This window comes from Poecile atricapillus, chromosome 3 (assembly GCF_030490865.1).
Source record: "Poecile atricapillus isolate bPoeAtr1 chromosome 3, bPoeAtr1.hap1, whole genome shotgun sequence".
NCBI lineage: Eukaryota > Metazoa > Chordata > Aves > Passeriformes > Paridae > Poecile > Poecile atricapillus.
In genome coordinates this window covers 116,748,280-116,767,646 of record NC_081251.1, presented here as the reverse complement: position 1 = coordinate 116,767,646, position 19,367 = coordinate 116,748,280, and the positions used below count along the sequence as shown (strand labels likewise).

At 58.0% G+C, this 19,367-nt stretch overlaps 2 protein-coding genes and 1 long non-coding RNA gene across 25 annotated transcripts; 1 reads left to right on the top strand and 2 right to left on the bottom strand.

Moving 5' to 3' along the window:
• Nucleotides 1-26: 26 nt before the first annotated feature.
• LOC131576879 (extracellular matrix organizing protein FRAS1-like) lies at nt 27-5,071 on the top strand. Of its 6 annotated transcripts, XM_058833956.1 has the most exons (9): nt 27-990; nt 1,994-2,144; nt 2,445-2,552; nt 2,719-2,878; nt 3,208-3,324; nt 3,418-3,544; nt 3,878-4,083; nt 4,397-4,543; nt 4,709-5,071. In XM_058833956.1, the coding sequence occupies exons 1-6, from the start codon at nt 940-942 to the stop codon at nt 3,500-3,502; spliced, it is 672 nt and encodes a 223-aa protein (XP_058689939.1). In that variant the 5' UTR covers nt 27-939; the 3' UTR covers nt 3,503-3,544; nt 3,878-4,083; nt 4,397-4,543; nt 4,709-5,071. The 6 variants fall into 6 exon arrangements, with proteins under 6 accessions (XP_058689939.1, XP_058689938.1, XP_058689937.1 ...); XM_058833955.1 differs by having other exon boundaries at nt 3,418-4,083; XM_058833954.1 differs by having other exon boundaries at nt 3,188-3,586.
• Nucleotides 4,929-6,222, bottom strand: LOC131576882 (uncharacterized). The gene is made up of 3 exons (XR_009277092.1): nt 6,079-6,222; nt 5,219-5,293; nt 4,929-5,040 (listed from the first exon to the last, which is right to left on the bottom strand). It is a non-coding gene; the product is annotated as an uncharacterized LOC131576882 (long non-coding RNA).
• Nucleotides 6,223-10,303: 4,081 nt separating this feature from the next.
• LOC131576877 (extracellular matrix organizing protein FRAS1-like) lies at nt 10,304-18,672 on the bottom strand. Of its 18 annotated transcripts, none has more exons than XM_058833939.1 (9): nt 16,529-17,271; nt 14,382-14,596; nt 13,228-13,378; nt 12,820-12,927; nt 12,494-12,653; nt 12,048-12,164; nt 11,289-11,954; nt 10,832-10,978; nt 10,304-10,666 (listed from the first exon to the last, which is right to left on the bottom strand). In XM_058833939.1, the coding sequence occupies exons 2-7, from the start codon at nt 14,430-14,432 to the stop codon at nt 11,870-11,872; spliced, it is 672 nt and encodes a 223-aa protein (XP_058689922.1). In that variant the 5' UTR covers nt 14,433-14,596; nt 16,529-17,271; the 3' UTR covers nt 10,304-10,666; nt 10,832-10,978; nt 11,289-11,869. The 18 variants fall into 18 exon arrangements, with proteins under 18 accessions (XP_058689922.1, XP_058689924.1, XP_058689923.1 ...); XM_058833941.1 differs by having other exon boundaries at nt 10,832-11,494; nt 11,786-11,954; XM_058833940.1 differs by having other exon boundaries at nt 10,832-11,494; nt 11,828-11,954.
• Between the last annotated feature and the right edge of the window lie 695 nt (nt 18,673-19,367).

The following is a 19,367-nucleotide window of genomic DNA, read 5'->3' as shown; positions in this document are numbered from 1 at the left end:
GAGCTGAGAGAGGAGTAAAGGGGTACGAGAGAAGAGCCGAGAGGTACGAGAGAGGTTAAGAGGTAAGAGAGAAAAGCTAAGAGAGAGGTTAAGAGAGGTTTAAGATAGAAAAGCTAAGAGAGCAAAGTTCTTGTTACAATCCAATCTATCTTTTTCTATAGTGAATATTCTAATTCCCAGTAACCAATCACTACGAGATACACCCACTAAAGATTTTACATACAGTGTTGCATTTGAGGTTCTACAAGCTTTACGAGTTCTTCCCTTGCTTCTTGACCTTTGGGCTTTCTGTCAGCAGAAGGACATTGTTTTATCAGCAGGATTCTCCTTTAGCTGGCTAGGCTATTGTTCTTTGGTCATACAGTAACCAGTACTCTGTATCTTATGACTCAAAGCAGGCTTTCGTTTCTACTTCGATTCTAGCCTTCTTTTTTCAGAATCTTCTGCCAAACCATCACATTCATAAGGTTTCCCTGTTTCACCCTCCCCAACAGGCAGCAAGTTGTGCTGCGCTCTGATAATTCCATACTCAACCTGTTCCTCATTTCTTAAAGGTTCACTTCAGCCTTGAATCAGCAGGTCCCTAGGTTTGGTTTTTTAGGATGCCATTCCTGTTAGATTTTCCCCTGTGAAGACCTGAGTATGTCCAGTTTGACCTCCAGGATAATGAAGGGAGAGGAGCTCCCGTTGATTCAAGAGTGAAGCAAGGCCCCCATTCTTGGCCTGGGGCTGTTTCAAATGGGGAGGGATCAGTGTCCTGACTTCTCTCTCTCAGAGGCAGGGTTCCTGGACGAGGTGACCCAGGACAGCTTCGTGCTGGGCCCGGGCTACGACCGCCCCTAGCAGCTGGAGCCCGCGGTGAGGGAGCCCAAGAGCATCCAGCTGTACCAGCACCTCAGCCTCAAGAGCTGCATCTGGACCTTCGACGCTTATTACGACATGACCGAGTTAATTGATGTCTGTGGGGGCTCTGTCACCGCTGACTTCCAGGTGAGAGGCCCATCCAGAGCTCTCCAGGTATCCCAGATCTCTCTCAGTTCTCAGGCACAGCTCTGCGTTGCGTGGAGCTGCTGCTCTGCCCTGCACAGGTGGAGCGTGGCTTTTCCCCCCCTCTAACCTGTAAGAAAACAGCGCTGTGTGCATTTCTTTCATTTATTTTCCATTTCATTCGTTTTCCATTTATTTTATTCTCTAAATCTTCAGAGTGCCAGGAAAATACCGTTTTTTTTTAATGTAGGGCCATACTGGAAATACAAAACGTTCTCAGCTGGGCTCTCTTTTATAATTTTGGCTGTGTTCTCGGCCAATAGAAATGAGCAGAGGACAGAGCAGAGGCAGCTCAGTCCATGCTCCACAACATGGGATATTTTAGCTCATTCCGTAATTAAGAGACCAAAAGCCAAAAATGTTCCTCTAGAAACGAATGGCTTTCCCTGTTTGGGGTATCTCACTGTCCTCTCCTGGCTGCATTATCCATCTGCAGACCACTCCGTCTCCCCCAAGCTCTTCCATTAAATTCCCAGCCCACATTGCTTGGACCAGCATCATCTCTCTTAATTCCTGCCAGCCTGGAACTTGTTCATGAAGTTTCCTTTTATAGCTCCAATTGTTTGCACAAACCCAGAGGAGCCGCTTGGCCGGAGAAACTGCCCAGTGGAGCATGTGGAGCCTGGCCCCAGCCAGGCTGGAACATCTCCCCGAATTCTCCAGGGCGTACAAAGTACAGCTGCACTCTGCAGATAATAAATGGAGAGCTCTGGGAGGCCTGAGCAAGCAGAATTGCTCATTTTTAATTCACAGCCTTGGAAATCAGGGGGGTTTTGAGGTGAAATTGTGCCCAGAGTTCCTTTGTCCGGTGGTCCCGGGGAGCCTTAGCGCTGCCCCTGGATTACAATGCAGGTTTGTCTGAGGTGCCTGCACGTAAAGAACGTCCAGAGTCACCTCTGACTTCACTGGAAGGTGCATAACCCCCTTTTTGGGGTTTTATTGCCAGGTAAGGGACTCTGCCCAGTCCTTCCTGACAGTCCACGTCCCTCTCTCCGTGTCCTACATCTGTGTGACGGCACCGAGGGGCTGGGCTTCCCTGGAGCACCGCACCGAGATGGAGTTCTCCTTCTTCTACGACACCGTTCTCTGGAGGACAGGTGAGCCTGAGGCACTCCAAGGGCTATGGAAGAAGTGCTTCCTTCATGTTTTCCCCTTAGTTCCTGCACTGCCCCCAGAGTCCTGAGGGAGCGGGGAACTCGGAATATTGCCTTCCTCTGTGCTTGCGGGGGGCTTAGGCAGCCGATGGCTGGCAGAGGGAGCGTGCAGCTGGCTCACTGGAGGGTGCTCTCAACTGAACCCTGCCTTGTGGAGGTGTCCCAAACGCTTCTGGGGCTGGCAGAGCCCAGCAGAGGAGAGCGAAGGTGCTGTGTGGGCTCCCAGTGGCGCTGTCCTTGCAGGGATCCAGACGGACAGCGTGCTCTCGGCCCGCCTGCAGATAATCCCCATCTACACCCGCGAGGACGGACGGCTGGTCAGCGAGTTCAGGACGCAGGCCAAGTTCAGAGGTGAGGGCAGTGATCCTGGCAGGGACACAGAGCAGGGTCACACAGAGCTCTGCTCTGACGGCACAGGCAGCGGAACGAGTCCCTGTCCCTGCCGGGAGCCCCTCTGCCCCTGCGAGGTGGGGCCTCTCCACGCTCTGCCTCCCGTCACCTCCTTGTCCTCCCCCAGCGCTGTTTGTCACGGAGCACCACAGCCTGCCAGATGTCAGGTCCTCTTTGAGAACTCCAGAGCACCTGGGAGGCATCGAATTTGACCTGCAGCTGCTGTGGAGTGCTCAGACTTTTGATTCTCCCTACCAGCTCTGGAGAGCAACCAGCTCCTACAACAGGTGAGGGCTGGGGGTGCAGTCCCCTCCAGCAGCTTCCCCCACAGCACCACGTTCTCCCTGGCACCCCTCCAGCAGCCACGCCAGCAATAGCACGGAATGCTCAGGAGCTTGGTTAGAGCTGGAGCACTGCTGTACTGAGAGAAAAATCAGCTCAGCCTCTTGGAAAGGAATTTTTCCAGCGGTGAAGCCTGTGGATAGACTGATCCCAGAGTCACACTTGGCCCTCGGGGACTGCCGGATGACATTGCTGGGGCAAGGGAGAGGTGCTGCCCTGGGTGAAGAGCTTTGAGCTCTGCTTGGTGGCTGCAGGGTCTCCTGTCTGTTCCCAGGAAGGATTACTCTGGAGAATACACCATGTTCCCGATCCCCTGCACGGTGCAGCCCACGCAGCCGTGGGCAGAGCCTGGAGCCAAGCCCCTGCCCTGCACGGCTCACGCTCCCGAGCGGTAAGAGGGCAGGAGGGCAGGCTCGGCCCCTTTGGGGTGCACACCTGTCCAGACCTCATCTCCCCTTTGTTTCCTTCCTTGTCCCAATTGCAGGTTTTTGATCCTGATCACCTTCCAGCAGACAAGCCGCCCAGTTCCAGTTGTTTACTCCCAGAACGCAAGAGTTTCAGATCTGTAACGACGAGAAGGTTTTTCTAATGGACCCCACCAAATCGGAAAGGTCTCTGGCAGAAATGGATTACAAGGGGGGCTTTTTCCAAGGGTAGGATTTACCTCTCCTCTTCTGCTTGTGCCCAGCGTTTCTGCTTTCACAGCTTCCATTCCCTGGAGAGGAAAGGGCAAAACCCACAGGTAGCTTTGCCTCTTCTACAGCAATCATTGACATCTTACAGCCCTGTGAAAGAACAGCGTGCTCTGGCACCGCGTTTTGTCACTCCCACCCACCGAGCCCTTCCCAAACAACCCAAACCCTTCTGAACACGGACACTTGGCTCTAGCAGCGTTTTCCTGCTTGGGAAATTTCACCTGCCCCTCTTTGTCCCGACCTCCCCAGGGCAGATCCTGTACGGGCACGTGCTCTGGCACCCGGAACAAAACCTCAACGCTGCTTACAAGCTGCAGCTGGAGAAGGTCAACCTGTGCACAGGCAGGGATGGCTACGTGCCCTTCCTCGACCCCACGGGTACCGTCTACAACGAGGGGCCCCGGTACGGCTGCATCCAGCCCAACAAGTACCTGAAACACCGATTCCTCCTCCTGGTGAGTGCTCTGCTCCTGCTTCTTCCCGTTTGGGATTTGCTCTGGCAACCCGCAGGTGGTGGCTGCAAAGGGATAAGGGAGCCCGTGGGGGATGTTTTGTGCTGCTGCTGCTGCTGCTGCTGCTGCAAGCTGTGAACACCAGATCAGTTTTTCCCCACCCTTGGAGTGTGTTCCTGAATCGGTGCCCACGTGTAGGTGTGGAGATGGGGCATTCGGACTAGATCCCTGACACAGGTGTTTGGTGGGGCTCTGGCTTCCAGCCTCCCTTGGGAAAGCAGACAGCATCCCTCACGCCACTTCTCTGACTTTCCAGGACCAAAACCAGCCAGAAGTGAGGGATAAGTATTTCCCTGATGTGCCTTTTGACGCCCACTTTGCTTCCCAGCTGTCCGAGTTCCACTCGGTGAGCAGCATGCCCGGAGTTGATGGATTTACTCTCAAGGTGGACGCTCTCTACAAGGTATGTAGTACCCAGTGCTTTTGGTAGCCCAAAATGGACTTCTCTGTCCAGGACCTCCCAAACACTTGGTGAATTGTAGACTCTGGGCCTTCAGAATTCACCTCTGATACAAGAAATGAAGATTAGGATGTTAGTCCCGTAATTTCATTTTTTTTTTTCCCTGAGGCACTCATGAGAAGGCTCTTTAAAAACACATTATTCGTGTTCCTGAAGGAATTAATGCCATCGCAAAGGCAGGACACCTCACGGGGTGGTCCGTGCTCCCGAGGAGCTCCCCTTGAACACCCGAGGTGGAGCTGCCCCGGGGCGCCCCGAAGGCGGCGGGCGGCCGCTGCTGCACCGTCAGGAACCTTCATCCACCGAGGGACGCGGCGGCCTCTGCCAGGGCCAGGGCAGGAAAGTGAAGCAGGTGCACATGGAAGTCAAAGTCCACGGCAATTTGCACGACGGCACGGAAGTTTCATGGAGCACACGCATTGGGAAAAGCTTTTTATAAACTGTAAAATAAAGATAATCCAAAACTGAAAAGCCACCTGGGTATTTTTTTAGTCTGGTGAGGAGGGGCAGCTGTCAATTGCCCCTGCTCCCGTCTTAGCAGCTGCACGGCTGCCCTCCCTCCGTGCTGCTCCAGCTCTCCCAGGCTTAAGTGGGCAGGGTGGGGAAGCCAGCTCCCACCGCTGGCATGTGGGAGCTCTGAGCCAGCCGAGGAGCAGCCGGGTTCCTCTTCCTGTCCTCCGGAAGAGAGTAAAGCTAAAATCACCCGCTGTGATCGGGGTGTCCCTTCTTGCGCCACCCCGCCGGTCCCCCTCATTCCCCTGGGGCGCGGCGGGCCGGAGCCCCACGGAGCTGCTGGGCCGGGGCAGGGAAGGACGGAGACGAGGGCGCCCAGCGCGGCTCGGGCCCCGCCGCGGCCTCGGGGCTGACGGAGCGGGGGGGGACGGGCCGGGAGCGCTCCGGGGCTGCGGGACCGGCCCTGCCCAGGCCGGGGCGCCGCGTCCGCACCGGGACCCGCAGCGCTCCCGCAGCCGGAACCGCCCTCCCGCGGCGATCCCGGTACCGATCCCGATCCACCCCACGGGGGAGAGGCGGCACCGCCCGGGACCCCAGGGCGGACACCGGCAGGACCCGAACCCCCCATCCCAGCTCCGGTTGCGGGCTCCGTCACCCGCTTTCGGTCAGCCCCGTCCCGGCATCGCGGCAGGAGGGGGAGTCGAGTCCCGGCGAGGGAGTGCCCCGTCCCCAGCCTTGTCTCAGCCCCAATCCGGCCATGCTCCGCCACCCCCGAGACCCGCCACCCGGGGCCGGCCGGGGGAGAGGCGGCACCGCTCCGCCGGCGGACACCGGCAGGACTCTGCCCCGCTGCAGACCCCGTCCCGAGCCGCGGCCCCGCCGCAGCGCGCAGGGCTCGGAGCGGAGCCCGCCGGGAGCAGCCCCCGGGCCGGGGCTCGACCAGCGCCGAGCGAGAGTCGCGGGCCAGCGGCACGGGGGGCGGGGCCGCATGAGGAGCGGGGCCACGGGGCACAGCCCGACCGCACCTGGGAACTGCCGGGGGTCCCGGGCGGCGCCGCCTCTCCCCCATCGGGCGGATCGAGGCGGCACCGGGCCCGGGATCGGGATCGGGTCCGGGATGGGTCTCGGGTCCGGGATGGGTCTCGGGTCCGGGATCGGTCTCGGGATCGGTTCCGGGCCCGGGATGGTGGCGGCGGTTCCCGTTGCGGACTCGGCCCCCCCCCGCCCGGCCCCGGGACCGCGGCACGAAGGGGGCGAGGCCAGGGAGAGGGGGGCCCGGCACAGGTGTGAGGGGCGGGGGCACGGAGCGCGTGCGCAGCTCGGGACAGCAGAGCGCGTGCGCGGCGCGGGGCCGCCTCAGGTGTGCGGGACGGGGCCGACACAGGTGTGAGGGGCTCCAGAGCGGCTGCGCGGGGCGGGACCGAGGGCATTTAAACCCCGGAAGGGCGGCGGCCGCCATTTGCTCCAGTACCGGGTGGAGGCGGCTGCGGCCGCTCCGGTGAGGCGCTTCTCTCTCTTCTCCGCTTTTATCTCTCTTTTCTGCTTTTATCTCTCCTTTCTCTGCTTTTCTCTCCAGTTTCTCTCTCCCGTCTCCTTCTCTCCCCTCTCTGCTCTTGTCCCCCGTCTCCCCCTCACACCGCCCGCTCCCTCTCTCCCCTCACCTCCCCGCCCGCCCCCTCCTCCCCAACCTGAGCCCCGCCTCTGTTCCTCCTCTGTCTCTTCCTCCCGCTCCCTCCTCACCCGGCCCAACCTGGCTCTGCCCTCCGTTCTCCTTCTGTCACCGCTCCCTTCCCCTGCTCCTTCTTTCTCCCCTCCGCCGTCCCTGCCCCGGCCGCCCCGGCTTCTCCCTGTGTGCCGTACGCCCCTGTTTGTCCGTGTCCCCCTTCTCCTCTCCTTGGCGGCGCTGTCGCCCCTCTGTCTCTGCCGCCCCTTCCTTCTCTGTCCCTTGTCCCTTTCTGTCTTCCCCCGCAGCCGCGGGGCTCGGGGCGCCGGATAATAAAGCCCAGAGGGCCGGAGCCGGCGCCCCCGGCGGGAATCCCCTCACGGGGCCGGAGCCCGCGGTGCGGGTCCCCCCACGCACAACACCGCCCCACACTGCCGGGTGTCCCCACATCACACTGGGGGCTGAGGGGGGCCGGGGCTGGGAGGGGGGCTTAGGGTGGGCCCCCTCCTCCGGAGGGGTCCTGGGGTGGGTTAGCGAGGGTTGGGGGGCCGGGGGGGGGGGATTTGGGATGGGGGGGTTTGGGAAGGGCCCCCTCGTTAGGAGGGGGTCCCGGGTGGGGGGGTGGGTTAGGGGGGGTTTAGGGTGGGCCCCCTCCTCTGGAGGGGGTCCTGGGGGGGAGGGTTTGGGAAGGGCCCCCTCGTTAGGAGGGGGTCCCGGGTGGGGGGTGGGTTAGGGAGGGCCCCCTCCGGAGGAGGGGGTCCCGGGGAGGGGCGGGGGGCGGGGCCCCCTCCGGAGGGGGGGGCCCGGGGTGGGAGGGGCTGGCGGGGTCTGCCCCCCCTAAACCCCTCCCACTCTGGGCCCTCCCCTCCGAGCGGGGCCCGGCCCGGCCCCTCCCCAGGACCCCTCCTCCGGACAGGGGCCCGCGGGGGGGGGGGGGCGGGGTGGGTGGGGGGGCAGCAGGTGGGGTCACGTCACTCTGCACCGTAATCACACTTTTGTGTCAAACGACAGCACTCCGCCTCCTATTCCCCCCCCCCCCCCCCCCCCCCCGCGGGCCCCTGTCCGGAGGAGGGGTCCTGGGGAGGGGCCGGGCCGGGCCCCGCCCGGAGGGGAGGGCCCAGAGTGGGAGGGGTTTGGGGGGGCAGACCCCGCCAGCCCCTCCCACCCCGGGCCCCCCCCTCCGGAGGGGGCCCCGCCCCCCGCCCCTCCCCGGGACCCCCTCCTCCGGAGGGGGCCCTCCCTAACCCACCCCCCACCCGGGACCCCCTCCTAACGAGGGGGCCCTTCCCAAACCCCCCCATCCCAAATCCCCCCCCCCCCCCCCCCGGCCCCCCAACCCTCGCTAACCCACCCCCCACCCGGGACCCCCTCCTAACGAGGGGGCCCTTCCCAAACCCCCCCATCCCAAATCCCCCCCCCCGCAGCCCCCCAACCCTCGCTAACCCAGCCCAGGACCCCTCCGGAGGAGGGGGCCCACCCTAAGCCCCCCTCCCAGCCCCGGCCCCCCTCAGCCCCCAGTGTGATGTGGGGACACCCGGCAGTGTGGGGCGGTGTTGTGCGTGGGGGGACCCGCACCGCGGGCTCCGGCCCCGTGAGGGGATTCCCGCCGGGGGCGCCGGCTCCGGCCCTCTGGGCTTTATTATCCGGCGCCCCGAGCCCCGCGGCTGCGGGGGAAGACAGAAAGGGACAAGGGACAGAGAAGGAAGGGGCGGCAGAGACAGAGGGGCGACAGCGCCGCCAAGGAGAGGAGAAGGGGGACACGGACAAACAGGGGCGTACGGCACACAGGGAGAGGCCGGGGCGGCCGGGGCAGGGACGGCGGAGGGGAGAAAGAAGGAGCAGGGGAAGGGAGCGGTGACAGAAGGAGAACGGAGGGCAGAGCCAGGTTGGGCCGGGTGAGGAGGGAGCGGGAGGAAGAGACAGAGGAGGAACAGAGGCGGGGCTCAGGTTGGGGAGGAGGGGGCGGGCGGGGAGGTGAGGGGAGAGAGGGAGCGGGCGGTGTGAGGGGGAGACGGGGGACAAGAGCAGAGAGGGGAGAGAAGGAGACGGGAGAGAGAAACAGGAGAGAAAAGCAGAGAAAGGAGAGATAAAAGCAGAAAAGAGAGATAAAAGCGGAGAAGAGAGAGAAGCGCCTCACCGGAGCGGCCGCAGCCGCCTCCACCCGGTACTGGAGCAAATGGCGGCCGCCGCCCTTCCGGGGTTTAAATGCCCTCGGTCCCGCCCCGCGCAGCCGCTCTGGAGCCCCTCACACCTGTGCCGGCCCCGTCCCGCACACCTGAGGCGGCCCCGCGCCGCGCACGCGCTCTGCTGTCCCGAGCTGCGCACGCGCTCCGTGCCCCCGCCCCTCACACCTGTGCCGGGCCCCCCTCTCCCTGGCCTCGCCCCCTTCGTGCCGCGGTCCCGGGGCCGGGCGGGGGGGGGCCGAGTCCGCAACGGGAATCGCCGCCGCCATCCCGGGCCCGGAACCGATCCCGAGACCGATCCCGGACCCGAGACCCATCCCGGGCCCGAGACCGATCCCGAGACCGATCCCGGGCCCGGTGCCGCCTCGATCCGCCCGATGGGGGACAGGCGGCGCCGCCCGGGACCCCCGGCAGTTCCCAGGTGCGGTCGGGCTGTGCCCCGTGGCCCCGCTCCTCATGCGGCCCCGCCCCCCGTGCCGCTGGCCCGCGACTCTCGCTCGGCGCTGGTCGAGCCCCGGCCCGACCAGCGGGCCCCGACCCCGGCGGGGCCGCGGCTCGGGACGGGGTCTGCAGCGGGGCAGAGTCCTGCCGGTGTCCGCCGGCGGAGCGGTGCCGCCTCTCCCCCGGCCGGCCCCGGGTGGCGGGTCTCGGGGGTGGCGGAGCATGGCCGGATTGGGGCTGAGACAAGGCTGGGGACGGGGCACTCCCTCGCCGGGACTCGACTCCCCCTCCTGCCGCGATGCCGGGACGGGGCTGACCGAAAGCGGGTGACGGAGCCCGCAACCGGAGCTGGGATGGGGGGTTCGGGTCCTGCCGGTGTCCGCCCTGGGGTCCCGGGCGGTGCCGCCTCTCCCCCGTGGGGTGGATCGGGATCGGTACCGGGATCGCCGCGGGAGGGCGGTGCCGGCTGCGGGAGCGCTGCGGGTCCCGGTGCGGACGCGGCGCCCCGGCCTGGGCAGGGCCGGTCCCGCAGCCCCGGAGCGCTCCCGGCCCGTCCCCCCCCGCTCCGCCAGCCCCGAGGCCGCGGCGGGGCCCGAGCCGCGCTGGGCGCCCTCGTCTCCGTCCTTCCCTGCCCCGGCCCAGCAGCTCCGTGGGGCTCCGGCCCGCCGCGCCCCAGGGGAATGAGGGGGACCGGCGGGGCGGCGCAAGAAGGGACACCCCGATCACAGCGGGTGATTTTAGCTTTACTCTCTTCCGGAGGACAGGAAGAGGAACCCGGCTGCTCCTCGGCTGGCTCAGAGCTCCCACATGCCAGCGGTGGGAGCTGGCTTCCCCACCCTGCCCACTTAAGCCTGGGAGAGCTGGAGCAGCACGGAGGGAGGGCAGCCGTGCAGCTGCTAAGACGGGAGCAGGGGCAATTGACAGCTGCCCCTCCTCACCAGACTAAAAAAATACCCAGGTGGCTTTTCAGTTTTGGATTATCTTTATTTTACAGTTTATAAAAAGCTTTTCCCAATGCGTGTGCTCCATGAAACTTCCGTGCCGTCGTGCAAATTGCCGTGGACTTTGACTTCCATGTGCACCTGCTTCACTTTCCTGCCCTGGCCCTGGCAGAGGCCGCCGCGTCCCTCGGTGGATGAAGGTTCCTGACGGTGCAGCAGCGGCCGCCCGCCGCCTTCGGGGCGCCCCGGGGCAGCTCCACCTCGGGTGTTCAAGGGGAGCTCCTCGGGAGCACGGACCACCCCGTGAGGTGTCCTGCCTTTGCGATGGCATTAATTCCTTCAGGAACACGAATAATGTGTTTTTAAAGAGCCTTCTCATGAGTGCCTCAGGGAAAAAAAAAAATGAAATTACGGGACTAACATCCTAATCTTCATTTCTTGTATCAGAGGTGAATTCTGAAGGCCCAGAGTCTACAATTCACCAAGTGTTTGGGAGGTCCTGGACAGAGAAGTCCATTTTGGGCTACCAAAAGCACTGGGTACTACATACCTTGTAGAGAGCGTCCACCTTGAGAGTAAATCCATCAACTCCGGGCATGCTGCTCACCGAGTGGAACTCGGACAGCTGGGAAGCAAAGTGGGCGTCAAAAGGCACATCGGGGAAATACTTATCCCTCACTTCTGGCTGGTTTTGGTCCTGGAAAGTCAGAGAAGTGGCGTGAGGGATGCTGTCTGCTTTCCCAAGGGAGGCTGGAAGCCAGAGCCCCACCAAACACCTGTGTCAGGGATCTAGTCCGAATGCCCCATCTCCACACCTACACGTGGGCACCGATTCAGGAACACACTCCAAGGGTGGGGAAAAACTGATCTGGTGTTCACAGCTTGCAGCAGCAGCAGCAGCAGCAGCACAAAACATCCCCCACGGGCTCCCTTATCCCTTTGCAGCCACCACCTGCGGGTTGCCAGAGCAAATCCCAAACGGGAAGAAGCAGGAGCAGAGCACTCACCAGGAGGAGGAATCGGTGTTTCAGGTACTTGTTGGGCTGGATGCAGCCGTACCGGGGCCCCTCGTTGTAGACGGTACCCGTGGGGTCGAGGAAGGGCACGTAGCCATCCCTGCCTGTGCACAGGTTGACCTTCTCCAGCTGCAGCTTGTAAGCAGCGTTGAGGTTTTGTTCCGGGTGCCAGAGCACGTGCCCGTACAGGATCTGCCCTGGGGAGGTCGGGACAAAGAGGGGCAGGTGAAATTTCCCAAGCAGGAAAACGCTGCTAGAGCCAAGTGTCCGTGTTCAGAAGGGTTTGGGTTGTTTGGGAAGGGCTCGGTGGGTGGGAGTGACAAAACGCGGTGCCAGAGCACGCTGCTCTTTCACAGGGCTGTAAGATGTCAATGATTGCTGTAGAAGAGGCAAAGCTACCTGTGGGTTTTGCCCTTTCCTCTCCAGGGAATGGAAGCTGTGAAAGCAGAAACGCTGGGCACAAGCAGAAGAGGAGAGGTAAATCCTACCCTTGGAAAAAGCCCCCCTTGTAATCCATTTCTGCCAGAGACCTTTCCGATTTGGTGGGGTCCATTAGAAAAACCTTCTCGTCGTTACAGATCTGAAACTCTTGCATTCTGGGAGTAAACAACTGGAACTGGGCGGCTTGTCTGCTGGAAGGTGATCAGGATCAAAAACCTGCAATTGGGACAAGGAAGGAAACAAAGGGGAGATGAGGTCTGGACAGGTGTGCACCCCAAAGGGGCCGAGCCTGCCCTCCTGCCCTCTTACCGCTCGGGAGCGTGAGCCGTGCAGGGCAGGGGCTTGGCTCCAGGCTCTGCCCACGGCTGCGTGGGCTGCACCGTGCAGGGGATCGGGAACATGGTGTATTCTCCAGAGTAATCCTTCCTGGGAACAGACAGGAGACCCTGCAGCCACCAAGCAGAGCTCAAAGCTCTTCACCCAGGGCAGCACCTCTCCCTTGCCCCAGCAATGTCATCCGGCAGTCCCCGAGGGCCAAGTGTGACTCTGGGATCAGTCTATCCACAGGCTTCACCGCTGGAAAAATTCCTTTCCAAGAGGCTGAGCTGATTTTTCTCTCAGTACAGCAGTGCTCCAGCTCTAACCAAGCTCCTGAGCATTCCGTGCTATTGCTGGCGTGGCTGCTGGAGGGGTGCCAGGGAGAACGTGGTGCTGTGGGGGAAGCTGCTGGAGGGGACTGCACCCCCAGCCCTCACCTGTTGTAGGAGCTGGTTGCTCTCCAGAGCTGGTAGGGAGAATCAAAAGTCTGAGCACTCCACAGCAGCTGCAGGTCAAATTCGATGCCTCCCAGGTGCTCTGGAGTTCTCAAAGAGGACCTGACATCTGGCAGGCTGTGGTGCTCCGTGACAAACAGCGCTGGGGGAGGACAAGGAGGTGACGGGAGGCAGAGTGCGGAGAGGCCCCACCTCGCAGGGCCAGAGGGGCTCCCGGCAGGGACAGGGACTCGTTCCGCTGCCTGTGCCGTCAGAGCAGAGCTCTGTGTGACCCTGCTCTGTGTCCCTGCCAGGATCACTGCCCTCACCTCTGAACTTGGCCTGCGTCCTGAACTCGCTGACCAGCCGTCCGTCCTCGCGGGTGTAGATGGGGATTATCTGCAGGCGGGCCGAGAGCACGCTGTCCGTCTGGATCCCTGCAAGGACAGCGCCACTGGGAGCCCACACAGCACCTTCGCTCTCCTCTGCTGGGCTCTGCCAGCCCCAGAAGCGTTTGGGACACCTCCACAAGGCAGGGTTCAGTTGGGATCACCCTCCAGTGAGCCAGCTGCACGCTCCCTCTGCCAGCCATCGGCTGCCTAAGCCCCCCGCAAGCACAGAGGAAGGCAATATTCCGAGTTCCCCGCTCCCTCAGGACTCTGGGGGCAGTGCAGGAACTAAGGGGAAAACATGAAGGAAGCACTTCTTCCATAGCCCTTGGAGTGCCTCAGGCTCACCTGTCCTCCAGAGAACGGTGTCGTAGAAGAAGGAGAACTCCATCTCGGTGCGGTGCTCCAGGGAAGCCCAGCCCCTCGGTGCCGTCACACAGATGTAGGACACGGAGAGAGGGACGTGGACTGTCAGGAAGGACTGGGCAGAGTCCCTTACCTGGCAATAAAACCCCAAAAAGGGGGTTATGCACCTTCCAGTGAAGTCAGAGGTGACTCTGGACGTTCTTTACGTGCAGGCACCTCAGACAAACCTGCATTGTAATCCAGGGGCAGCGCTAAGGCTCCCTGGGACCACCGGACAAAGGAACTCTGGGCACAATTTCACCTCAAAACCCCCCTGATTTCCAAGGCTGTGAATTAAAAATGAGCAATTCTGCTTGCTCAGGCCTCCCAGAGCTCTCCATTCATTATCTGCAGAGTGCAGCTGTACTTTGTACGCCCTGGAGAATTCGGGGAGATGTTCCAGCCTGGCTGGGGCCAGGCTCCACATGCTCCACTGGGCACTTTCTCCGGCCAAGCGGCTCCTCTGGGTTTGTGCAAACAATTGGAGCTATAAAAGGAAACTTCATGAACAAGTTCCAGGCTGGCAGGAATTAAGAGAGATGATGCTGGTCCAAGCAATGTGGGCTGGGAATTTAATGGAAGAGCCTGGGGGAGACGGAGTGGTCTGCAGATGGATAATGCAGCCAGGAGAGGACAGTGAGATACCCCAAACAGGGAAAGCCATTCGTTTCTAGAGGAACATTTTTGGCTTTTGGTCTCTTAATTACGGAATGAGCTAAAATATCCCATGTTGTGGAGCATGGACTGAGCTGCCTCTGCTCTGTCCTCTGCTCATTTCTATTGGCCGAGAACACAGCCAAAATTATAAAAGAGAGCCCAGCTGAGAACGTTTTGTATTTCCAGTATGGCCCTACATTAAAAAAACCCGGTATTTTCCTGGCACTCTGAAGATTTAGAGAATAAAATAAATGGAAAACGAATGAAATGGAAAATAAATGAAATAAATGCACACAGCGCTGTTTTCTTCCAGGTTAGAGGGGGGGAAAAGCCACGCTCCACCTGTGCAGGGCAGAGCAGCAGCTCCACGCAACGCAGAGCTGTGCCTGAGAACTGAGAGAGATCTGGGATACCTGGAGAGCTCTGGATGGGCCTCTCACCTGGAAGTCAGCGGTGACAGAGCCCCCACAGACATCAATTAACTCGGTCATGTCGTAATAAGCGTCGAAGGTCCAGATGCAGCTCTTGAGGCTGAGGTGCTGGTACAGCTGGATGCTCTTGGGCTCCCTCACCGCGGGCTCCAGCTGCTAGGGGCGGTCGTAGCCCGGGCCCAGCACGAAGCTGTCCTGGGTCACCTCGTCCAGGAACCCTGCCTCTGAGAGAGAGAAGTCAGGACACTGATCCCTCCCCATTTGAAACAGCCCCAGGCCAAGAATGGGGGCCTTGCTTCACTCTTGAATCAACGGGAGCTCCTCTCCCTTCATTATCCTGGAGGTCAAACTGGACATACTCAGGTCTTCACAGGGGAAAATCTAACAGGAATGGCATCCTAAAAAACCAAACCTAGGGACCTGCTGATTCAAGGCTGAAGTGAACCTTTAAGAAATGAGGAACAGGTTGAGTATGGAATTATCAGAGCGCAGCACAACTTGCTGCCTGTTGGGGAGGGTGAAACAGGGAAACCTTATGAATGTGATGGTTTGGCAGAAGATTCTGAAAAAAGAAGGCTAGAATCGAAGTAGAAACGAAAGCCTGCTTTGAGTCATAAGATACAGAGTACTGGTTACTATATGACCAAAGAACAATAGCCTAGCCAGCTAAAGGAGAATCCTGCTGATAAAACAATGTCCTTCTGCTGACAGAAAGCCCAAAGGTCAAGAAGCAAGGGAAGAACTTGTAAAGCTTGTAGAACCTCAAATGCAACACTGTATGTAAAATCTTTAGTGGGTGTATCTCGTGGTGATTGGTTACTGGGAATTAGAATATTCACTATAGAAAAAGATAGATTGGATTGTAACAAGAACTTCGCTCTCTTAGCTTTTCTATCTTAAACCTCTCTTAACCTCTCTCTTAGCTTTTCTCTCTTACCTCTTAACCTCTCTCGTACCTCTCGGCTCTTCTCTCGTACCCCTTTACTCCTCTCTCAGCTCCCCTCTCCCCCTCTCTTACCTCTTCCACTCTTTCCCTCTCTTACTCTTTCCTTCTTGGGTTTTCCCCTCTTACCCCTCTCTTGTCTCCCCCCTCTTATCCCTCCCTGGTTTCCCCCGCTCTCCCTCTGTTGCTCTTACTCCCTCCTTCCCCTTTTCCATCCTCTCCTCTCCTGCTCTCCCCGTTCTCTCCCTCCTCCCCCGGACCACGCGGACACCGAGGCTGGTGGCGGACACAGCTCTCCCCTCTCTTTACCCATATAATAAACTGCACATACCTGAACAGCTTGACCCTGGAGAATTCTCCCACCGTGAGCGAGCGTTTTACACAGCAATATCTAAGCAATGATTTCTAAACATTTATCCAAGCTTGAACAGCTTATTCCTAATTATCACCACCTTTATAACCAGCACTCGACTGCCCCTGCAATACACAGGCACAGGGAGGACACTGCAGTTATTTACACAACAGAACAAGTAACACACCAAATGAAACACCCAGCGCTACACCTCACTTCTGGAAACAAAACCTGGGCGCACACTTTAGTGTGCAAAACCCCTGTAAGAATAAAACCTGCTTTAAATATCTTAGGCATCGAGCCACACACATGCCTATGAAATTCAGCGCAGCAGTGACAAAAAAGGGAATTATTTCCTTAACCTGCGAATAATCACCTCTAAGATTCTGTGATGCAGTTGCCACTGCACACAGCCACAAGCGGCCTTTTTATTAACAGGCAAAAGAACAAAGGCAATCCCAATTTCTCCCTTCTTGTCTGCAAAGAAACAGAGAAGGGAGAGATGCTTCTCAGAGGAGCATGGTAAAAAGACACGTGGTGTAGAATATGGAACAGCTGATGGTTCAGCATCTCTTCCACTGCAAGATCTAGGGGATATCTGATGATACCCTGGAGGCAGGAGTAGGAATATAAAGGAGCTCAAGGCTATCTGCTCTTAGGTTTTAGCACTGTGACCTTTACCTTAACTTACATTTAAGTGTTTCTTACAGTGTAAATCCCTTGTGTTTTGATTTTAACAGAGTACAAGAATTCAGTGAAGTAACAGTGGCATACAGCCTTTAATTTCCCCTGGTCTTCTCACCCAGCAATGAGGTCTCACAACATCAATACAACAATAAATAGTTATAGAAGGTAACTCACTGTGCTGAAGAGTTCTTCAGAAGGATGGGAGCCACAATTGAGGCAGATCCTTGGACAGACAAGCCAGAGGTGTTTAGGCCTTGTGTTTCCTTGTTACCCCAGAACCAGCCCCTAAAAGGGAACACAAAGTTCACACGCTTGTATTTGAAATGAACACCATATAAAGAACAAAACATCCTAAAAAAGCTACATATCATACAAATAATCCAGCTAGCTTCTTTATGCTGCTTTTCTGTGGAGCAACAACTTTACAGAAGTAGATCTTGCTCTATCAATACAATGTTTTATTATTGATGGGCTTGTTAAAATCAGAGTGAACTCCAAGCACCCAGATATTCACAGCAGGCAAACATCTCTCTGAATACAACTGAAAAGGCCAGAAGGGCTGCTCCATGTTACCTGTAATAGCCATGTTTGTCTCTGGAGTACATCAGGTGATCAATGCATGGCCTTTCATCTATTTTTTTTTCCCCCCCTGTGTTCCTCCTTTCCATCCTTCTGCGTAGCCTTGTAGCAGATAAATCTGTTCAATAAAGGGCCCACCTGACTCTGAGCAGAAGGCAAAGCAGAGGATTTGTCAGCATGAAAACCCACACTGCAAAGATGAACGGGCATCAGTGGCAGTTAAAAATCTGCTAGAAATGCTAATATACTAATATACACTACCCTCTTCCCTGATTTCCATATAAAAAAGGAAAGGAAGTTGTGTGTGAGCCAGAAAAGCTAAAAGGCTCGGGCAATGTGCTCACCTGCCATCCCACACAGCTGGGTGTGACTTAATGCACCAAACACCAGGGAATCGTTGCCAGCTGGGCGATGGACACCACGAAGCACACAGGTTTTCAGTGCTGGCAGCAGCTGCAACGGGAGGATTGCCTCTGAGAAACTTACCAAAACAATGAAAATAATAAAAAAGAAAAAATTAACATCTATTTCCACAACATGTGTTTAAATTTATATACTATATTCATTTATATATAACACACAATATATAAAGTATCAAAATATATTATTTTAACATGTATACATATATTATTATATATTAAATATATTATATACATTTTAATTATATATATATTTATTATATATATAATACATCTATTAAATAAATATAATGTATATATATAGATTAAACATAAACCTGTTTGTATATATTTGCATTACTTCTATTTCTTTACTTTTCTGGTTGCACATATCTCTATATCTTGATATATTTAATATACATTTCTATGTTTTTATTTTTGTAGTATTTATTTAAAAGCCCCGAAGCAAACCTAATAAAAACCAAACAGTCCCTTTATCTTAAACGGTATTTAAAAATCTTTTAATATATATTTTTTATCAGATTTATATACCTTGTTGATATACATAACACATAACATATCCTAAAATATATCATATTACCATCTATACGTACAGAAATCATATTATAGATTATAAATCAATATATATGCATATATTTCTATTACTTATTTTTAGTTATTTTTATGCCTACATATATATATATATATTTCTCTATACCTTTACATATTCATTCTTGAAATATTTTATTTATTTTTTTCTTATTTATTTAAAAACCCTGCCTCTAACTAAATAAAAACCAAGCAGCCCGTTTATCTTCAATATTTTTTAATATCTATTTTGATCATCATTATACTTCCAGGTATATACTCGGTGGATAAAGTCCCCCCGACCCGCCCGCACCTCTCACCGTTCCGGCACACAGAGCATCCCCTCCTCGGGCCGCTCTGGACCCAGCGCCGGGGAGCGACCGTTGGGAGCCGAAGCCATCGGGGGGTTCCTCCATTTCCCCGGGCCGGGGGGAGAGCACGGAGCGAGAGGAGCGGCGGGAAGGTACGGGTCGCCGCGAGGGCCAAACCCAAAAACGCGGCCGCGGCAAGGACCCCGTCAGAGAGAGGCGTCCTCACCGCTGCCTGTCGGCGCCCGGCTGGCTCGCGTCCGGCCCCGGCGCCGCTGAGCGTACAGCCCGTGTCGGCACGGCCGGAAAAGCCGCGGAAAATTGCGCCGGAGCGGCGTCGGCGTCGGGGTGTTTGTCAGGCAGTCGAGTAGACACCCACCGCCCGGGGTCCTTGCATTTTCCCGCCTTTTCGGCCGCCATGCTTGGAAGGTCAAAGCCAGCCGCGACTCGGCAGCCATCTTGTGAGGGGCGTGACGTCACTTCCGCCCTTCCTCGCCGCCATCTTTGTTGTGGCTGAAGCCACTTCCGGCCGAGCGGCCATCTTTGTTGTGGCACGATCGAGGCCCCCGCTGCTCTCAGCGCGTCTGTCTAGCTTACTTGCCTGAACGAAAAACCGGACGAAGCCGGCCGACTCCGAGCACTCCGGCTGATTTTCCGCCGCCTTTCCCGGGGCGAGGACGGTGGCGGCGGGGCTCAGCGGCTCCGGAGCTGGGCGGCGGCTGCGCCTGCGGCGGCAGGCATTGGAGTCGACGCCTCTGCCGGGGTCCTACCGGCCGGCCGCAAACTTCAGTGTGGCAATCAGCCCGACCCGGCTCCTGCGGGGGGGGGTCCCGGCTCGGCTCGGCACGCCTCGGTTCGGTTCGGCTCGACTCGGCTCGGCTCGGCTCGGCTCGGCTCGGCTCGGCTCGGCTCGGCTCGGCTCGGTTCGGCTCCGCTCGGCTCGGCTCGGCTCGGCTCGGTTCGGCTCCGCTCGGCTCGGCCCCGCCCGCGCCGCGGCACAGCTGCAGTACCGCTCTGTGGCCACAAGGTGGCAGCACTGCCGCAGAGCTCAGCCCGGGGCTGGGCGGGGGTCGCCCCCGCACGTGCAAAGAAGCCCGGCAAGAAAGAACGTGTGCAACCCCCTTCCAAAAACCCTTCTCC